This window comes from Rana temporaria, chromosome 9, assembly GCF_905171775.1.
Source record: "Rana temporaria chromosome 9, aRanTem1.1, whole genome shotgun sequence".
Classification (NCBI taxonomy): Eukaryota; Metazoa; Chordata; class Amphibia; order Anura; family Ranidae; genus Rana; species Rana temporaria.
The window spans coordinates 69,759,069-69,781,738 of record NC_053497.1 but is presented as its reverse complement, the minus strand read 5'-3'; the positions used below and the strand labels follow the sequence as shown (position 1 = coordinate 69,781,738).

Genomic DNA, 22,670 nt, shown 5'->3' with positions numbered 1-22,670 from the left:
ATGGCGGCGATCAGCGATTTTTTTCATGACTGCGACATTATGGCACTTTGGACAATTGTGACACATTTTTGGGACCATTGTCATTTTCACAGCAGAAAATGCATAAAAAATGCATTGTTTACTGTGAAAATGACAATTGCAGTTTGGGAGTTAACCACAAGGGAGCTTATGTCGTCACAGTCCCAGCATGCTCCAGGTGGTGACGACATAAGAGGCCTATATAATTGTTGCGCACCGCACACCCGGCATTACAGCGGGAGGGAGCGTTGAGTCAACATCAGAGAAGAGGTAAGAAGGCGACGCCCGGCAAAAGGAACAAAGAACCGGAGAGCGGGAGAAGCACCAGGGAGCGCGGAGATGACACCCGAGAGCAGAAGAAGAAAGCGGAGAAGACGAAAGACCCCCGAAGTCAGAAGACGACCCCCGGAGCTGACTAATAAATAATTTTAAAAACCTGTGCAGTGCGTTTATTTTTTTTTTACACTTTTCCTCCAGGTGAATGGGTAGGGCTAAGATGTACCCCATTACTCATTCACCTAGGGTGGGTGGCCCCCTTATTAAAGAGGGCTCCCAGATTCTGATAAGCCCCCCGCCCGCAAAACCCCGACAACCAACGGCCAGGGTTTTTGGGAAGGGTGCCTTGTCCTCATCTACATGGGGGCAAGGTGCCCCTGCACCAAACCCCCCCATGTTGAGGGCATGCGGCCTGGTACGGCTCAGGAAGGGGGGGGGGGAGGCGCTCGCTCCTCCCCACCCCCTTTCCTGACTGGCCGCTCGGATAAGGGTCTGGTATGGATTTTAGGGGGGACTCCATGCCGTTTTTTTCAGCGTGGGGGTTACCCTTAAAATAGACCAAAGGGCCAGGTATGCTCATGAAGGGGGAACCCATGCAGTTTATTTATTTTTTTTAAATTGGCGTGGAGTTCCCCCTAATTATTGGGGGATCAAAGTCACGTCCCTGTCGTATGACTGTCTTGTCTTAGCTTACAGCTTCATATACAGCTTTAACGCGAGCTGTATAGCAGACTTTAAAGTGGTTGTAAACCCTTATTTGTCACTTTTACCTACAGGTAAGCCTATAATACGGCTCACCTGTAGGTATCAAGAATATCTCCTAAACCTGTATGGTTTAGGAGATATTCCCCCCACAATGCGCCGCTGATTGCAGCGGCGCATGTGCAGGGGGGATCCTCGGCTAAAGGACCGGCAGCCGCCGGACCTTGCCGAATTTAAATCTCTCACGCGCGGGAGTGACGTCATCGCTGCTCCAGCCAATCACAGCGCTGGAGCGGCGATACCCGGAAGACACGCCGGAGCAAGATGACATCTCGCTCGGCGTGAACCAGGTAAGTGTTCCTCACCTCGTTCCGAGGTAAGTATTTCATAATCAGCCAGTATGCGGTGCATACTGGCTGATTATGCCTTTTGCCTTGCAGGTTTAAAAAAAAAAAAAAAAAAAAAAAAAAGTTTATGCGGTTTACAACCGCTTTAAGTCTGAAACATCTTAATATGTCCTATATTATAGTATTGGCTTAGTTAAAACAGGTCCCAGAGTACGCCCCCCAATCGTGAAAGGATGCAGTCCAGGCCCTACAACATCAAAATCCAAGTAGAAGAGAAAAAGAGGAGAGGAAAACAAAAAAAGAAAAGGGAAGTCAAAAAGTACAAGAAGGTGGAACGAATACAAGGGAAGGGGGACTCCAGGAGGAAACCTGTCAGTCAGCTACTGCCCGGAGGGATCATAAGTCAGATATTCAATCCAGGGACCCCATACCCTTTCAAATTATTTTAATTTATCCTGCAAGATGAGCTAAAAAAAAAAAAAAAAGTTTATGTTGGTCAAACAGTATGGCTGCCGACTTCCAGTTCCTGGCTATTGCGATTTTAGCGCATATAAAATATGAAATTGAGGAGCCTTCTTCTACCTTACAACCCAGTAACACATGTTTTGGGGACTTGGCCAAGTTATTTTTGGTGAGGGTATAAATGAATTTATAGACCCTGATCCAAAACCTCAGGAGAAATAATTTAAAGGCTATATCACCTGCATCTACAGTCAAGCCATAAATTATGATTCCTGATCATGGTGTATGTTTACCAAACATTGATATTTATCTCATTGCAGTTCTTAGAGAAAAATCTTTTCTATCACCCTGTTTATGAAGCGATCTCCTGATACACCTGATTACAGAGCAGCTGAGTTTAAAAAGTGAAAAACAGCGTGTTATTACATGAAAATTAGCACTTTTTAAACTTTTTTTTATAATATATATATATATATATATATATATATATATATATATATATACACACACACACACACACACATACATACATACATATACACACACACACACACACACACACACACACACTTTAAAATGTGTGTTTTGCCACTTTTTAATTGGCAAATTTTGCATTATTTATATGCATTTTTGCCTTTTTTTTTTTAAAGCGGGCGTTCACCCAAAACATTTTTTAACATTACATTCAGTCGAGTTGTCAGAATGACAATCGGCTGTTTTTTTTTTATTGCCGTACATACCATATTTTCACCGCCGCTTCCAGGTATGTCTTCTGCGGGACTGGGCGTTCCTAATTGATTGACATCCTTCCGACCGGCGCATACTGCGCGTCACAAGTTGCCGAATCAAGCCGAACGTCGGTGCGCAGGCGCCGTATAGAGCCGACTCGCAGTCCGGCTTCTTTCGGCAACTCGTGACACGCTGTATGCGCCAGTCAGAAGGATGTCAATCAATTAGGAACGCCCAGTCCCGCAGAAGACATACCCGGAAGCGGCGGTGAAAATACGGTATGTACGGCGATAAAAAAAAAAAAAAAAACAGCCGATTGTCATTCTGACAACTCGGCTGAATGTAAATGTTAAAAAAAGTTTTTTGGGTGAACCCCCGCTTTAACGTGCATCTGACCGTGGTTTTTTTATTGTGAATTTTGGCACTTTTTTTAAACACATTTTGGCACAGGTTATTTTAAGACACATTTTGGTGTAGTTTGTAATGCACACTTTGGCGCTTATTTTAGCATATAGTTTGACACTTTTAGTTTGACACTTTTAACGTGCATTTTAACTGGTTAAGACCCAGACCAATATGCAGGTATTGCGATTCGGCACTGCGTCGCTTTAACTGACAATTGCGCGGTCGTGCAACGTGGCTCCCAAACAAAATTGGCGTCCTTTTTTTCCCACAAATAGAGCTTTCTTTTGGTGGTATTTCATCACCTCTGCGGTTTTTATTTTTTTGCGCTATAAACAAAAATAGATATAATAAATATCCTCAGAAAATATATATAAAAAAAAAATGTCTCCTCAGTTTAGGCCGATACGTATTCTTCTACATATTTTTGGTAAAAAAAAAAAATTAAAAAAAAATTGGGGATAGTTTTATTGCATTTTTATCAATAAATTTTTTTTTTTATACTACTAATGGTGGTGATCAGCGATTTTTTTTCGTGACTGCGACATCATGGCGGACACATCGGACACTTTTGACACATTTTTGGAACCATTGTAATTTTCACATCAAAAAGTGCTATAAAAAGGAGATATTTGCAGAAAACTCTGCACCGATGTCTACAGCGCATGCTCACCGTAGACAAATGTTGCAGGCGCACCGAGTGTCCTGGCATGATCCCATGATCAATGGGATCATGCCGGTCCCACGCATGCGCGGGAGTGACGTCATGGCCACTTCGGCCAGTCACAGTGCCGGAGCGGCGATAAACAGAAGAGACTGAAAGGCAACATGGCGTTCTTCGATCTCAGGTAAGTCATTCATAATGAGCTAGTATGCATACTAGCTCATTATGCCTTTCTCTTACATGGTTTATTTTTGCAGAAAAAAAATAAATAAATAAGTTTACTTCGTCTTTAAGCTTGCTATTGTTGATTAACATTACAGCAGCTTCTCACTCATATTCTCCACCTCTGAGCTAGAGAATATGGGAGGAGATATTTTACAGAGATGGCCAGTGAGATCTTCAGATAAACTGGTCATCTGTGTAAAAGTGAATGACAGAAGGGTGTGTCCTGTGATGAGAAGTGAAGAACATGTTCTCCATCTCAGCTTCATAAACTGGTACACCTGAGAGATCAGCCATGATCATCAGGATCTCGACTCTTTGAAGAGATTGAATGAGGCTACACCACAGGAACTCAGGGGAGGTACTGGAGGGGACTTGGGATACCACAGGGGTGAGAACAGACTTCTGTTACAGGGCATTCTATTGTTTACAGTGATGATTTACTGCAATACTTTTCAGTACACAAAAGTGGCAAGGTGGATATTGGATACCATAAAAGTTAACATAATCGTTAGTTCCCTAGTTCTGAAATAATGGAAAAGTTGAAATTTGGCCGTTGGAGAAATCGGCATCGGACAATTTTTATCCAAATTAGGCCGATATTTAACATGGCCGCTAGTGGTGCCACGGACCACCGTTGATCCGTTATCCGAAGGGGTCACCCCCTTCGGATCGGCACACTGATCCGCGGATTGCCGCTGCGGTCACAGCATCAGGAAAGGCCGCGGCTTCAACCTAGCTCCAGGGCCGCGGCCATCTTGGTACACCCAGAGCGGCAGCCCTCCTCTGTTTACACCCACAGAGGAGGGGCCCGCGCTCGTGGGACACACACACACACACACACACACACACACAGCTCTCTAGTGTCTATACTGAGGGAGGGGGGGTGTCTGTACTACAGGGGGGCAGAGCGGGGGTGTCTGTACCAAGGGGGGGGTGTCTATACTGGAGGGAAAGGGGGTCTGTACTGAGGGGGTTGGTGACACCATTTTTTTTTGCACCAGTGCCACCTGCCATCCAGTGCAATCTGCCAGTGTCAATACCAGTGCCACCATACAGTGCCAATTAGTGCCGCCTTCCATCCAGTGCCACCTGCCAATGCCAACCAGTGCCACCTGCCAGTGCCAACTATTGCCATCCAGTTGCACCTGCCAGTGCCAATTTGTGCCACCTGACAGTTCCAACCAGTGCCATCTGCCAATCAGTGCCACCTGCCAATGCTAACTAGTGCCACCTGCCAGTGTCAATTAGTGCCACCTGCCAATCAGTGCCACCTGCCAAAAAAAAAAAAAAAAAAAAAAAATCGGCCTAAAATATCGGCCGCAAAAATCGGCATCATCAATCGGCCGCCCCGATTTCTAAATATCGGCATCAGCCAGAGAAAAATCCTTATCGGTCGATCTCTAGATAAAAAACAGTTAAAGCGGATCTCCACTCTAAAGTGAAGTCGCCCTGATCGGCACCCTCCCCCCCTCCGGTGTCACATTTGACACCTTTCAGGGGGGAGGGGGGTGCAGATACCTGTCTACAGACAGGTATCTGCACCCACTTCCGGCCCTACGATACGGGCAAAAGACGGGTTTTTTCCTTGCTTCCAGTCCGTCCCCCGTTGTATGCTGGGAACACTCGGCTCCCAGCACACAACGGGAGCCAATCGGCGGGCGCAGCGCGACTCGCGCATGCGCCGTAGGGAACCGGGCAGTGAAGCCGGAGCGCTTCACTTCCTGGTTCCCTCACCGTGGATGGAGGGGGGAGCAACAGGGTGACGAGCGATCGGCTCGTCATCTGCTGCGATCGGCGCTGGACTCCAGGACAGGTAAGTGTCCTTATATTAAAAGTCAGCAGCTGCAGTATTTGTAGCTGCTGGCTTTTAATATATTTTTTTAGTGGCACATCCGCTTTAAGAAAGCAAAATCCACCTAAAGTGACTGTCACCGAGATTTAAAAAACATAAAAAATAAATAAATAAATAAAACTCCCTCTATTGAGTTTGTCCTGTAAACAGCCCTAGTATACAATGTGAGATCAATTAATATAACAGTATATAATAAACCAAAACTATAAAAACACCTCCCCGTTCAGTAATCCTCCCAAAGATGTGCGTTCAAATATGTAACAAACAAAAACTTCTCTTAATACATGTCCCCCCCTTAGGGGTTACCACCAATACTCACAAGTATATGCAGTAAATATTGCAATGCTTCGTGCCAAAAGGCATAAATTCATTCATTCATTCATGCATGCATTAAAAATGTAATATAAAATAAAAATATACACAATCAATATTAATGTATAACATTAAAAAAAACAAATTCACATGAAAAGTCTTTAGACTGCAACAGGTGCTCTTTACTTGTGCATATAAAACATGCTGTACCCTTATGGTAGGTATCCTTATAGCGGAGTTCTACCCAAAAGTGGAACTTCCGCTCATCTTATTCCTTCCCCCCTCCGGTGCCACAATTGGCACCTTTCGGGGGGAGGGGACAGGTATCCTCTCCTATGGAGCTGTGACGTCACCACAGGGCTCCCTCCTTCTCCCCTGGCCAATAGGAGAGAGGAGCAGGGCCTCACGCAATACCAAAGCCGACTGAACTCCTGCGCATGCGTTACGGGCACATCACCACAATCAATGGAAGCAGGCAGTAAATGATACCCAAGAGCTTGAAGATGCCAGCGGGGAGCTCCAGGATATCACATAACTGGAGCCAAGGTATGGTTCCAAGTACCACCATAAGAACAGGTTCTTAAAGTAGAGGCAATACCTGAATTCATCCCCTAGGTCAGTAATGTTACCAAACTGGCGCGCCCACCTGCCCCATCCGGAAATCGCCCACCATCCCCATCCGGAAAGCGCGCACCTGCCCCATCCGGAAATCGCCCACCTGCCCCATCCGGAAAGCATGCGCACCTGCCCCATCCGGAAAGCATGCGCACCTGCCCCATCCGGAAAGCATGCGCACCTGCCCCATCCGGAAAGCATGCGCACCTGCCCCATCCGGAAAGCATGCGCACCTGCCCCATCCGGAAAGCATGCGCACCTGCCCCATCCGGAAAGCATGCGCACCTGCCCCATCCGGAAAGCGCGCACCTGCCCCATCCGGAAAGAGCGCACCTGCCCATACTTCTAAAAGGAAAAACACCAGAAGAAAAAAAAAGTGTGAATAACTCTTTATTAAATCCCTGCTAGTACAACAAGCCCCCCACTTCACACATTTCCAAGTCTTATTCATAGCTCCACATCCATAGTTGTCTCCTCTCCATCAATGGAAGATAATGGATAGATCCCCCCACATGCTGGGTCACCCCCAACTCTCATCATTCAAGAAGTGGGGGAGACAATGAGAACCCCCCCACATGTCACAATCTACATCTGACAGACAGGACAACCTGAGAACCCCAATAAAGTTTCCTGACACCTGTCCCAAGATTAGTGCAGAGATAACACAGCCCTCCCCGAGTGCCATGAGGGGCTCCTGGGGGCCACACACACTGACCGTAGATCATAGCCAGGCCGGTCTCATGGAGGAAGCGGAACCTGCGATGCTTGAAGAGCCAGATGGTGAGGATTGTGAGGGTGAGGAGCAGGATGAAGATCAGAAGGTTGGCACTGTCCTGCCGGTGACTGGCCTCCGCCTGCTTCTCGGTGACTACCTCCTCCATGGCACTGTCCTCCTCCGCCAGGCTCAGGCCTACCGCCATCAAAACCACCAGCACTGCCGCCCTGAGTCCCCTGTCCCGGGAGCCTGGCATTCCCGTACCGCACGGCGCCATGACAGGGGCCGATCTGAGAACCAGAGTCCTTCCCGAGAATCAGACAGAGCGCCCGAACTGCCCCGCCCCCGGGAGGAGGAACCCGCCCACCAATACACTGCCACGGTATAGGTCTGCCACACGCACCGACCCACAGAGACTCCGACCTCACATCATGTGCTGTACTATACCCCTCACTATGTGTCATACAATATACTTCTCACATCATGTGCTGTACTATACCCCTCACTATGTGTCATACAATATACTCCTCACATGTGCCATACAATATACTCCTCACATGTGTCATACAATATACTTCTCACATGTGTCATACAATATACTTATCACATGTGTCATACAATATACTCCTCACATGTGTCATATAATATATCCCTCACTATGTGTCATACAATATACTCCTCACATGTGTCATACAATATACTCCTCACATGTGTCATACAATATACTCCTCACTATGTGTCATATACTCCTCACTATGTGTCATACAATATACTTCTCACTATGTGTCATACAATATACCCCTCACTATGTGTCATACAATATACTCCTCACTATGTGTCATACAATATACTCCTCACTATGTGTCATACAATATACTTCTCACATGTGTCATACAATATACTCCTCACATGTGTCATACAATATACTCCTCACTATGTGTCATACAATATACTTCTCACATGTGTCATACAATATACTCCTCACATGTGTCATACAATATACTCCTCACATGTGTCATACAATATACTTCTCACTATGTGTCATACAATATACTCCTCACATGTGTCATACAATATACTTCTCACATGTGTCATACAATATACTTCTCACTATGTGTCATACAATATACTCCTCACATGTGTCATACAATATACTCCTCACATGTGTCATACAATATACTCCTCACATGTGTCATACAATATACTCCTCACTATGTGTCATACAATATACTCCTCACTATGTGTCATACAATATACTCCTCACTATGTGTCATACAATATACTCCTCACATGTGTCATACAATATACTCCTCACTATGTGTCATACAATATACTCCTCACATGTGTCATACAATATACTTCTCACTATGTGTCATACAATATACTCCTCACTATGTGTCATACAATATACTCCTCACTATGTGTCATACAATAAATTCCTCACATGTGTCATACAACATACTCGCATGTGTCATACAATATACTCCTCACATGTGTCATACAATATACTCGTCGCATGTGTCATACAATATACTCCTCACATGTGTCATACATTATACTTCTTGCATGTGTCATACAATATACTCCTAACATGTGTCATACAATATACTCCTCACTATGTGTCATACAATATACTCCTCACATGTGTCATACAATATACTCCTAACATGTGTCATACAATATACTCCTCACATGTGTCATACAATATACTCCTCACATATGTCATACAATATACTCCTAACATGTGTCATACAATATACTCCTCACATGTGTCATACAATATACTCCTCACATGTGTCATACAATATACTCCTCACATATGTCATACAATATACTCCTAACATGTGTCATACAATATACTCCTCACATGTGTCATACAATATACTCCTCACATGTGTCATACAATATACTCCTCACTATGTGTCATACAATATACTCCTCACATGTGTCATACAATATACTCCTAACATGTGTCATACAATATACTCCTCACATGTGTCATACAATATACTCCTCACATGTGTCATACAATATACTCCTACATGTGTCATACAATATACTCCTACATGTGTCATACAATATACTGTATTTATTGGCGAATAACACTCACTTTTTTACCCTGGAAATGGGGGGTAAACTGTGCCTGCGTGTTATACGCAGGGGGCTGTGGAAAGTTTTTCCTGAAACTTCCCTTTTAATTAGGTGCGTGTTATATGCGTGTGCGTGTTATACGCCAATAAATACGGTACTCCTCACATCATGTGTTATACAACAATTCAATTACCAGGCTCTTCAGGTCTGGTATGGATATTAAGGGGAACCCCGCCGTCAATTAAAACAAAAATGACGTGGGGTTCCCCCCAAATATCCATTCCAGACCCTTCAGGTCTGGTGTGGATTTTAAGGGCAACTCCACCCAACGGCGGATTCAGGGGGGGGGGGAACAGGGTAGTTGCCCCCCCGAGACAATCATGTCACATTGGCTTTTAAAAAAAAAATGTTATCATTTTTTTTTAAAACTGCTTTGCGGTGCCTGCAGCTGCCACTGCCGAGTCTCTCACTCTCTATCTCTCATCACCAGGGCCGGACTGGCCCAGCCCGGTAGGCTGCCTGTCCTGAGGCTGCTTTGAGCTGTAGCTGACTGCAGCGCTCCCCCTCTCTCCTGCGTGTATGACACCGGGCATCTCTCGCTGTGTGTGAGAGCTGGGTCTGTGTTCGGCTGTGCTGTCTGTGCTAGGCCTGCTTGTGTGATAGTAGATGGAGATGGAACACTGATTGAATCAGTGTTTTTTTCTATCACACAAGCCCGTCTAGGGAGGGGACCTTGCTAGAGCACACTGCCCTGCCGAACACAGACCTACAGCTCCTGTTTGTTCCATGACACACGTCGGGAGAGGAGATACCTGCTGTGTGTGATCGAGGCAATGCCATGGTGAGTGCCATGCACAGTGGGGCTTCATTCATATACAAAAGTGGGGCTGCATTAATATACAACGTGGGGCTGCATTAATATACAAAGTGGGGCTGCATTAATATACAAAGTGAGGTTGCATTAATATACAAAGTGGGGCTGCATTCATATACAAGGTGGGGCTGCATTAATATACAAAGTTGGGCTGTATTCATATACAAAGTGGGGCTGCATTAATATACAAAGTGGGGCTGCATTCATAGACAAAAGTAGGACTGCATTCATATACAAAAGTGGGACTGCATTCATAGACAAAAGTGGGACTGCATTCATAGACAAAGTGGGACTGCATTCATAGACAAAAGTGGGGCTGCATTCATAGACAAAGTGGGACTGCATTAATAGACAAAAGTGGGGCTGCATTAATATACAAAAGTGGGGCAGCATTAATATACAAGTGGGGCTGCATTAATATACAAAAGTGGGACTGCATTCATAGACAAAAGTGGGACTGCATTCATATACAAAAGTGGGACTGCATTCATAGACAAAAGTGGGACTGCATTCATAGACAAAGTGGGACTGCATTCATAGACAAAAGTGGGGCTGCATTAATATACAAAAGTGGGGCTGCATTTATATACAAAAGTGGGGCTGCATTTATATACAAAAGTGGGACTGCATTAATATACAAAAGTGGGGCTGCATTTATATACAAAAGTGGGACTGCATTTATATACAAAAGTGGGACTGCATTTATATACAAAAGTGGGGCTGCATTTATATACAAAAGTGGGACTGCATTCATTTACAAAAGTGGGGCTGCATTCATATACAAAAGTGGGGCTGCATTTATATATACAGCGGGCTGCATTCATATACAAAAGTGGGACTGCATTAATATACAAAAGTGGGACTGAATTTATATACAAAAGTGGGACTGCATTTATATACAAAAGTGGGGCTGCATTCATATACAAAAGTGGGACTGCATTCATATACAAAAGTGGGGCTGTATTTATATATACAGTGGGGCTGCATTTATATACAAAAGTGGGACTATTGACCAGGCGGGAAGTGGTTAAGGGGTCTTCCAGATTCTGATAAGCCCCCCGCCCGCAGACCCCCACAACCACCGGGCAAGGGTTGTGGGGATGAGGCCCTTGTCCCCGTCAAAAGACCCCCAAAGCATCCTCCCAATGTTGAGGGCATGTGGCCTGGTACGGTTCAGGAGGGGGGGGGCGCTCTCTCGTCTCCCCCCTCTTTTCTGTGCCCGGCCAGGTTGCATGCTCGGATAAGGGGTCTGGTGTGGATTTTTGGGGGAACTCCATGCCATTTTTTTTGGGGGGGGTGGAGTTCCCCTTAAAATCCACACCAGACCTGAAGGGTCTAGACTGGATATTTGGGAGGAACCCCACGTAAAAAATTTTTAAAATTGACGGCGGGTTCCCCTTAATATCCATACGAGACCTGAAGGGCCTGGTAATTGAATTTGGGGGGACCCCCATGCTTTTTTTTATGAATGATTTTTTTCTGAATTGCTGGGAGCCGACAATTCATTATAGCCGCGAGTGATTTTAAATGACTTTTTTTTCTTCAGAAATTACACTTTGTGCAGAGACAGTTCTAAGCACCGAAAACATGCGCCACTTCACAGGCATACTATACCCCCCCCCCCCCCCCAGGTACGAAATTTAAAGGAATATTTCACTTTTATTGTTTCACTTTAAGCATTATTAAAATCACTGCTCCCGAAAAAACGTCCTGGGGCAGGACTCGGGTCTCCAAACACTTTTTAGGACAATAACTAGTATATTAGCCTTTAAAATTAACACTTTAGATTTCTCCCATAGACTTTAACAGGGTGTTCCGCGGCTTTTCGAATTTGCCGCGAACACCCCAAATTGTTCGCTGTTCACCGAACAGGCAAACAGGCAATGTTCAAGTCGAACATGAGTTCGACTTGAACTCGAAGCTCATCCCTACCTGTAAAGTGGCGCAGTTTTCCTGTGTTTAGAACAATACCACAACAAAATAAATTTTCTAAAGAAAAAAAAAGTATTTTAAAACTGCAATATAGATGAAAATTACTGAGAAAAATGGCATTGGTCCCCCCCCCCAGTCCATTACCAGGCCCTTTGATTGGCGCTGATTGCCAGCACTGGCAGGCAGCAATGACTGGCAATGATTGGCACTGATTGGCTCTAATAGAAAGAACTGATTGGCACTGATAGGCTGCACCGATTGGCAGCATTCAGTGTTACTGATTGGCAGCACTGATGGGCACTAATTGGCAGAACTGATAGGCAGCACTGATGGGTGCTGATAGGTGGCACTCATGGTCATTTATTGGCAGCACTGATGGGCACTGATAGGCAGCACTGATATATAGCACTGATGGTCACTGATTAAAAACACTGGCACTGATTGGCACTGGTAGGTGGCACTTATTGGAAACACTGATTGGCACTGATAGGTGGCATTGGTTGGCACTGATATTAGGAGGCACTGATTGGCACTAACAAGTGGCACTGATTGGAAGCACTGATTCGCACTGACAGGTGGCACTGATTGGAAACACTGATTAGCACTGACTGTCACTGACAGGTGGCACTAATTTGCACTGACAGATGGTACTGATTGGAAGCACTGATTGGCACTGACAGGGGGCACTGATTGGAAACACTGATTAGCACTGACTGGCACTGACAGGTGGCACTAATTGGCACTGACAGATGCTACTGGTTGGAAGCACTGATTGGCACTGAGAGATGACACTGATTGGAAACACTGGCACTGATTGGAACTGACAGGTAGCACTGATTGGCACTGATTGGAAACACTGATTGGTACTGACAGGTGGTACTGATTGAAACTAACAGGTATCACTGATTGGCACTGGCAGGTGGCACTAATTGACACTGACAGGTGGCACTGACAGGTGGCACTGATTGACACTGACAGGTGCCACTGATTGGTACTGGCAGGTGGCACTGATTGACACTGACAGATGGCACTGATTGGAAACACTGGCACTAAAAGGTAGCACTGGTTGGCACTGACTGGTGGCGCTGATTGGAAACACTGATTGGTACTGACAGGTGGCACTGATTGACACTGACAGGTATCCCTGATTGGCACTGGCAGGTGGCACTGATTGACACTGACAGGTGGCACTGATTGGCACTGATAGGTGACACTGATTGACACTGACAGGTGGCACTGATTGACACTGACAGAGGAGAGGGAGTTTCACACTTTTTCTCACAGCCGGGCTCATAGTGAGGAGTATATAGTATGACCACATAGTAAGGAGTATATTGTATGGATATGAAAACAGCCGTGGTACCGTACAGTCACCGGTGGCGGCTGTCTCCCAAGATCTGTCTGTGGGACTACTGTGAAAGTCTGAATCCAATGAGTGTGCAGCCCCTGAGCAGATCGTTCTGCTTGTCAGAGCCGGTGAGTGCGTGACACTGTCATGTAATGTAACTGAGAGAGAGACCAACTGTCAAAATTGAGCGTTGATGTCAGGGGTGGGACCCAGCAGCTATCAAACACCAGGCAATGGGATGGGATCCGGGCCGGCCGCTACGTGTATGTGGCCCAACACTTTTTTATTAAGCAGCCCAATTATTGGCTGGAGTTTGATAGCTGCTGGGTCCTGCCCACCCCGTGCAGTTACATTACATGAAAGTGTCACACACAGTTTCACTAAAGGTCAATACCCTACCCTGTCTTTTCACAGGCGCAACATTTTCATGGATTGTGTGCAGTACCGGGACAGGTTTGTCTAGTGCCCAGGGCAAGGATGCAGAACTGCACCCCCCTGTCAATGCATGTCGTAGAATGGATTTACTGCCTGGTGTCCATTCTTTGTCCCCTTGCTCTGCTGTGCCTGGGACAGCTGTCCCTCCTGTCCACCCCTTGTCCTAGCCCTGAAAGGGATCCCCCACTCATGCACAGCCAGGGAGAGAACAGTCTGTGGCTCTGCTGATCCCCAATGACGTCCTGTCCGCTCCGCTGTGCAGAGCGGACACGGACACAGTCCCGCTCTCCTCTATTGGCAAATCGGGTAGAAACGGGCCGCCTGTCCATTTTCATTAGATTCTATCCGATCTGATCCAAAATAGGACCACCATCCATCTGTATTTTGCGGTCATGATCGGATCAGATAACGGCGGCTGTCAGCGGACATCCGTCGCTCCATAGGGGAGACTTCAAGGTCCAATCAGGTCCGCCTGAAAAACTGACAGGCGGACCTGATCGGACAGCCCGTGTGAAAGGGCCCTTAAGCACACTGCTGTCTTTAAGGGAGACTGGCTACATGTGGCGGTTTCCCCCCTTTATTAGTCCCCACAGTGTTGCACACCTGATTCATTAGCCAATTGGACGCAATCTTAGTAGGGTTGTTGACAAAAGAACGTTGTAGAATGAAAAAACAGATATATGTTGTGGGAGTCTTGCACTCCAAGATAACCTGGATTTCATGATGGAAAAGGTAAGTGGCTGCTGCACTGTCACCCCATCTATATGATCCCTGACGAAGAGAACGTTTTGAGCCCCCAAAACGTATTGGCTACCCACTTTTGTATCATGCTTAATGAAACTTCTATTGGACGTATGTTATTGTTGCATTGCTCTTGTCTTTCATATACCCTATACAGAATGAACAAGGGGAGAGCGAGCCACACACAGGCAGTCCTAGTGCTGGAGAAAACTATGGGGCATTAAACGGTTGTATAGTCTTTTTGTGACGGTATCGGTATGATATCCCCGTCAACGTTCCCTTCTTCCCATAACGAAAATCACCCCAATATTCCACGAGGAGGAATATCCCTGGAATCGCCCAGAAAGCCACACATGAGACCAGCTTACTGCTTGAACAACACAGCCTTTAATGGTTTTTCTTCTCAGCTTTTTATACAGTCCAAGACATTGAAGCAACAATGAAATCTCCACCCAACCCAATCACACACTAAGGCTAATTACTAAAACATTCCAGACAGGTCGGCACCGACCGACAATTATCATGTCTAATCACTGCACATTCCTTACACAACAAACCACCTTCACACACTTGAGTTTCCTAAGCAGACGTTTCGTCTGCTTCCAGTTTGACACCTATTAACACCTCTGAGAATCACTAGGTTGTAGACAGGGTTATCACACAATTAAAGGCCTTTCAAAAGCTAGCCTTATTTAACATATGAACAGTCCTTACAGAGAGAGATGAATCACACATAAAACACCTGTTACCTGTAACCAACAGCATTAAGTTAGCAGGGAGAGCATTAGACTGAAGCATATAGGCAATTGCATCACAATGGCCCCCCTTTTCTCCCTGCTCCGGCAAACCCGGTTGGACCTTCCCTGGTCCAGTAGGGTTGACGGGTTCAGAGATTTTAGTCCGAGGTTAACTCCGTTTGGCGTGACTGACCTCCCTTGGCAACTGCTTCAGACTCAGGTATGCCACCGGGTCTTCAGATCACACGTCGGTCAGTCCCCAAGTCTTTGTGCGATCTGCAAAGTCACCAGAAGTCAGTGTGAAGATGGCGAATGGGTCTGTGCGCCGCCATCTAGGTGTCCCGCCATGGGAGGGGCAGGTTATGGCTCTGAAGTGACAATCACAGGAGATTCATAAAAAGAAAAAGTTATATTTGTTGAAGTGCTGTAGCACTGGTGCTCAGAGTCCGGGGGGGGGGGGGGGGAGAGAGGGGACTCAGAGCCCCATAAGGTCAGCCACCCCCTGCTCCCTCCGCAGCCGCCGGTTCTCCTCTTTGAGCTTTTCCAGCTCCATCTCCAGTTCATGGAGCCTGGGGGGGTCAGCCCGCTGTGACCTCAGGTGGTTGTTCTCCTCCTCCATGCGGCTTATGCACTCCTCCAGCTCTATGTACTCACGGATCAGATCCTGCTTGCTCATGTCCTGCAGGCTTTCAACGTGGTCCTTCATCATCAGGAACTGGGTGGTGGTGTAAGGGGCCACCGGTGGGCCCTTGGCGAACATCTCGGCCCGCATCTGGGACGCCCGCTGCGATTCCATCTCCTCCAGTCGCTTCTTCTCCTCCCAGGTCCGCTGGTTAAATGACTTCCAGGACCTCTTCTTCTTGGAGGGTAGCTGGCGGTGCCTCTTTCTGCCCAGCTCCCTCCAAGGCCCCTCCGGCTCATGGCTGTCGCCCATGACCAGCTGACAATGGTGTTCCCTGTTGTCCGTAATAACAGATTGTACCATGAGGGCTTCGTAAGGGGTGCCCAATGGTTCTTCCTGACCCAGCTCCTGGGGATCCCAAGCTGAGTCTACACAATGGGCTGCTGCTGGTGGGCGGTACCCAGGTTGAGACCAATTTGACCTGGTGTTGTCATTCATGGGGCAATTCTGCTTGAAGTGACCCAACTGTTTGCACCGGAAGCAGCGTTGTTCGTTGTCCTCCTGGCGTGGGTAGCGAGGGCTATATGTCATCGGTCTGTTAGGCGGTTGGTATCTAGCGGCTGGTGGGTGTGAGGGCGCCGTTGGTTGTGGGGGTTGTACCCGTGGTGTGACCTGGTTTGTCTTGCGAGTATCCGCATATTCATCCGCCAACTTCGCGGCCTCTGGTAGAGTCATGGGCCTGCGATCTCTCACCCAATCCTTGACGTCCGTCTGGATGTGATTGTAAAATTGCTCCAGGAGCATTAGTTGCAAAATGTCCTCTGCGGTGGTGGCCTGGCTGCTGTTAACCCAGTTAGAGGCCGACAGGGACAGCTGGCATGCCCATTCCGCGTAAGAGTCTTCCGTGGTTTTGCGTGAGTCCCTGAACTTCTGTCGGTGGGACTCTGGGGTTACTGCATAACGAGCCAGGAGCGCTTCTTTAACCCTGGCGTAGCTATGGATATCCTGATCTGGCACGGTCCGGAAAGCATCAGAAGCTTTGCCTGACAGTTTGCCTGACAATATTGCAACCCACTCTCCTCTCGCTATTCGGTGCAGGTTACATTGTCGCTCAAAATCCGTCAGGTAGTTATCAATCTCACAGTCCTTTTCATCAAAAGCTTTAAAAGCGCTAAACGGAATCTTCCTTGCGTCTGCTGTGCTGTACTCACTGTTCGTAGAAGGTGCGGCTGCTTGTTGGACTGCTGCCAGTTTTAACTGTAGCTCTGCGTCTCTTATTTGTTTATCCTTCTGTAGCTCTGCGTCCCTTATTTGTTTATCCTTCTGTAGCTCTGCGTTTACTAACATGTCCATCACTTTCAGCACCACATCCGGCGTTGGGTTCGGGCCGAACCAAGCTAGCTTCTCTCTCATTAGCTTGTTGGCTGGCGATTCCTCCTCCTGAATCACTGGTGTCTCCATCTCTTGTACTGCTGGCGTTGCTGCAATCCCGTCCTCCTGGTCTAGCTCCATTGATTCTGCTATGATGACCCGCTTGGTTTTGTTGATAGCAATCCTTCCACGAACTTCCAGTAGTTCTTCCAGTGTCTGCTTGGAATCCGGGTGTAAAGGGGAATAGAAGGGAAGATCCCGCTGCTACCAACCAATTGTGACGGTATCGGTATGATATCCCCGTCAACGTTCCCTTCTTCCCATAACGAAAATCACCCCAATATTCCACGAGGAGGAATATCCCTGGAATCGCCCAGAAAGCCACACATGAGACCAGCTTACTGCTTGAACAACACAGCCTTTAATGGTTTTTCTTCTCAGCTTTTTATACAGTCCAAGACATTGAAGCAACAATGAAATCTCCACCCAACCCAATCACACACTAAGGCTAATTACTAAAACATTCCAGACAGGTCGGCACCGACCGACAATTATCATGTCTAATCACTGCACATTCCTTACACAACAAACCACCTTCACACACTTGAGTTTCCTAAGCAGACGTTTCGTCTGCTTCCAGTTTGACACCTATTAACACCTCTGAGAATCACTAGGTTGTAGACAGGGTTATCACACAATTAAAGGCCTTTCAAAAGCTAGCCTTATTTAACATATGAACAGTCCTTACAGAGAGAGATGAATCACACATAAAACACCTGTTACCTGTAACCAACAGCATTAAGTTAGCAGGGAGAGCATTAGACTGAAGCATATAGGCAATTGCATCACACTTTTTTTGTACTTTTACCTTTTTAGGTAAAAAAAAATCTCCTAAACCTTTACGGTTTAGGAGATATTCCCCTCGCAATGAGCCGCTGACAGCAGCGCATGCGCACAGGGGATTCTCGGCTCAAGGCCTGGCAGACGCCGGACCTTGCCAGAAAGAAGTCTTCCGCGCGCATTCGCGGGAGTGACGGCAACATGTCAGCTACCTTGGTGTGGACCAGGTAAGTTACCGATGCCTCGTTCTAAGGTAAGTATTTCATAATAAGCTAGTATGCGGTGCATACTAGCTCATTATGCCTTTTTCCTTACAGGTGACAAAAAAAATAAAAAATTCTGGGACTATACAACCGCTTTAAGCAAGCACTTCTATCCTACTCTTATTTGCACCTTGTAGTCCTCAAGTGACCGCAGCTCAATTCCTTCCTGTCTCTGGGGACCAGAGCTTTGGGTGGACTGAAGCCTGTGTGTGATGTCGCCACTGCCTTCCTTAGCCAATCTTGCTCCTTGGGACAGGCCGGGGAGGTGAGGCTGCCTGGGTCTAAGGCTGACAACAGGACCTCAAAGGTATTGTGTCCTGTAGTTCCAAAGCAGAAGTGTGCAACATGTGGTGACAAATGCTACTGCAGCATTATGAGCCTCTGTTTAACGTTGTCATCCTACAACAGAAAAAGAGCAGAAACTGGCAGTGTTACTGTCGTCTTATGATGACCAAACGCATAGGGTAGAGCTTTGACATGTGATGTCATCACGTACCGGAGTGGAGCATGGCCATTTTACTGGTTTGAAACTTTGGAACATTGCTATCGTGCTGTGTCTTATCTGGATTCATGTGAGTGCATTCTTTTTATCTAATAAAATTGGGTTTATAAGAAATATAGAGATATATACTTGGAAGATTACTGCCTTTTACAATTTGGCCAATTCAGTGTGGGAAAGTTCTAAGCTGGTATATACTGGTGGACCGGGTCCCTTGTGAACCATTCCAGGAGTACTATTGCGTTTCTTGACTACTTGTATTTAGGTGGTCAACTCCATCTGGTAAGTGGCTGTGTGTGCTTACTGAGGTGGAAGATTTCCTTCTCTTAGGGTCATATCTTTATTCACAGTAATGTTATCACATGAGGACCAATGATGGTTTATTCACTTTGGCCCCTTTCACATGGGCACCTCTGCCTAACGGACTCTGCTTGCTCAGTGTGGGATCGCTCCACTGATCCCTGTTGAGCAGGCGGGTGACAGGTCCGTCCCACTCTTTGTGCAGAGCAGAGAGGGACCCAGTTCCGCTCTCTTCTATGGGGAAATCGGATGAAAACAGACCCCCTGTTTTCATCCGATCTGATCCGCCACATAGATGGAAAGTAGGACCACCACCCGTCTGGATTTTGTATCGGATATTGGCAGATGTCAGCGAAAATGTCACCGCTGACATCTGCCGCTCCATAGGGGAGACTGCAATCCGATCAGGTCCACCTGAAGAGCTGACAAGCAGACCTGATCGAACAGCCCGTGTGAAAGGGCCCTTAAGCACACCGCTGTCTTTAAGGGAGAGTGGCTACATGTGGCAGTCTCCCCCTTTGGTAGTCCCCATAGTGTTGCACTACTCACTCTGTGCTCCCTTGCTCCCATGCCTCCAGGAAAGTTTTCCTCCTCTGTGTTATAGCAGGATCCTTCCAGCACCCAAGCCCCGGCCCAATGCCCTCCCAGACTAGGGGTTTGCCTCAAGGGCCACTGACAGCTTCCTCAACACTGCATCTCCGTCTGTCTACCACCAGACTGCCCTTACTGGCATGGCCTGTGTCTATTTATGAGGTGAACTCAGTCCCCTTTCAGCCCACTACTGGGGATTGGCTAAGGCCCCATAAATATTCAAGGCAACAACTTATACTTAACATTGGCTGCGCCATCTTTTTGGTGGTTTATCTTTACCCCTGAAAGCGCCTAACGTAAACGGCGTATCTTTACTGCGATGGGCGAGCGTACATTCGTGAATAGGCGTATCTTGCTGATTTACATATTCTAGGCGTAAATCAGCGTACACGCCCCTAGCGGCCAGCGTAAATAGACAGCTAAAATACGACGGCGTAGGAAGACTTACGCCGCTCATGTCTTAGCAACATTTAAGCGTATCTCAGTTTGAGCATACGCTTAAATGTAGGACGGCGCGGATTCAGAGTTACGACGGCGTATCTACTGATACGCCAGCGTAACTATACCTGAATCTGCCTAACTGTCAACAAAATATCCTCGAAATAAAGAAAACATTTTTTTTGTTCACACAAATTTCACCTAAGCAGCTGAATGATTGAAACTGAGAGTTTTGGCACTGATGAAAGTATTATTTTTACCAACATCCCTCTTGTAACTGCGACACACCAACAATTCTGACAGAGTGTTTCTGTGCTCACTGCTTACAGTTTATAGACTTCTTATGCAGCTACTTATTCCATTAGGGACCAGAGGTAGAACAGGCAGAGACCAGAAGCAGTGATATAATAATATACAATAAGCTGTATCTCAGAAGGTAACGCACCAAATTACACATAGCTCTCACAATCCTTTTCCAAGATAATTTCTGGAGCCCTCCTTATCTCCTTCCTCCCCTTGTATTGGAAGGCAACATGGTTTAACCACTTCCTGACGGCCTTACGACTTTATACGGCCGCAGGGTGGTTGTAAATCTCTGAGCCGCCGTCTTTTTACGGCCTCCGCTCCTCTGGGCCACTGGGGGGCGCGCAAACACACAGATCCACGTCATGTCAGGGAGAGAGGAGACCAATCTGTGTCCCTTGTACATAGGGACACAGATCGATCACCTCCCCCAGTCAGTCCCCTTCCCCCACAGTTAGAAACACTATGCAGGGTATACATTTAACCCCTTCCTCACCCCTTAGTGTTAACCCCTTCAATGCCAGCCACATTTATACAGTAATTAGTGCATATTTATAGCACTGATCGCAGTATAAATGTGAATGGTGCCAAAAATGTGTCAAAAGTGTCCGATGTGTCCGCCATAATGTCGCAGTTTCAAAAAAAAAAACGCAGATCCCCATTACTAGTAAAAAAAAAATAATAAAAAATAATAATTCTGTCCCCTATTTTGTAGGCGCTATAACTTTTGCGCAAACCAGTCGCTTATTGCGATTTTTTTTTTTTACCAAAAATATGTAGAAGAATACGTATCGGCCTAGACTGAGAAAAAAATAACGTTTTTTAAAAAAATGGGCTATTTATTATAGCAACAAGTAAAAAATATTACATTTTTTTTCAAAATTGTCGCTCTTTTTTTGTTTATAGCGCAAAAAAATAAAAACCGCAGAGGTGATCAAATACCACCAAAAGAAAGCTCTATTTGTGGGAAAAAAAGGAAGTCAATTTTGTTTGGGAGCCACGTCGCACGACCGCGCAATTGTCAGTTAAAGCGACGCAGTGCCGGAAGCTGAAATTTCACCTGGGCAGGAGTGGTGTATATGTGCCCAGTAAGCAAGTGGTTAAAGTGGTAGTAAACTCTGTACTACCACTTTTACCTACAGGTAAGCCTATAATAAGGCTTACCTGTAGGTATAAAGAATATCTCCTAAACCTGTACGGTTTAGGAGATATTGCCCTCGCAATGCGCCGCTGACTGCAGTGGCGCATGCGCAGCAGGGATCCTCGGCTAAAGGCCCGGCAGCTGCCGGACCTTGCTGGAAAGAAGTCTCCCACACTCTTGCGCGGGAGTGACGACATCACCGCTCCAGCCAATCACAGCGCTGGAGCGGCGATACCCGGAAGACACGCAGAGGCAAGATGACATCTCCCTCGGCGTGCACCAGATAAGTTCCCCACACCTCATTCCAAGGTAAGTATTTCATAATGAGCTAGTATGCGGTGCATACTAGCTCATTGTGGCTTAGCTTTTCAGTTATAAAAAAAAACCAGCAGCGGGTTTACTACCGCTTTAATATCATATTTCTGGAGTTTTACTTCCTGGTTGATACAGCAAGGTGGCCTAAGTTGGAAGTTGCAAGTTGACCCAGCAGGGTGTTGATTCATGCCCCCTGGCGGTGGAGTAGAGATTGGCTCCAGACCACTTGGTGTAATAAAGACTGAAGTGTATGATTAACTCGTCTGCAAACAAAGCTTCAAAGAAAGCCACTGCTGCCAAGATCACTGATGGACTGAGCTATAGGAGATCAACGAATAGTTGTCACTAGAGATCTGACCCAGGTCGGGTGGCAATGATTCATGGACAAACACTGCCCCTAGTGATGCTACAGAATGCTTCCTGGAGGATGGACAGATATAAGAAGGACTGCCTCTTATCTCTTTTCCATTGGATAGAAGGATAGATGGGTGTTGTGTATAGGTGGGGTCC

At 46.5% G+C, this 22,670-nt stretch overlaps 1 protein-coding gene across 1 annotated transcript in view; it reads right to left on the bottom strand.

Annotated features, from left to right (window-relative positions):
• The window catches only part of SLC9A6 (solute carrier family 9 member A6), a 99,947-nt gene extending 92,304 nt beyond the window's left edge, over positions 1–7,643 (bottom strand). The window contains exon 1 of the mRNA XM_040323738.1: positions 7,320–7,643. Within this exon, the coding sequence (XP_040179672.1) occupies positions 7,320–7,596 (277 nt within the window). The 5' untranslated portion in view covers positions 7,597–7,643. The remainder of the gene's footprint in view (positions 1–7,319) is intronic.
• Between the last annotated feature and the right edge of the window lie 15,027 nt (positions 7,644–22,670).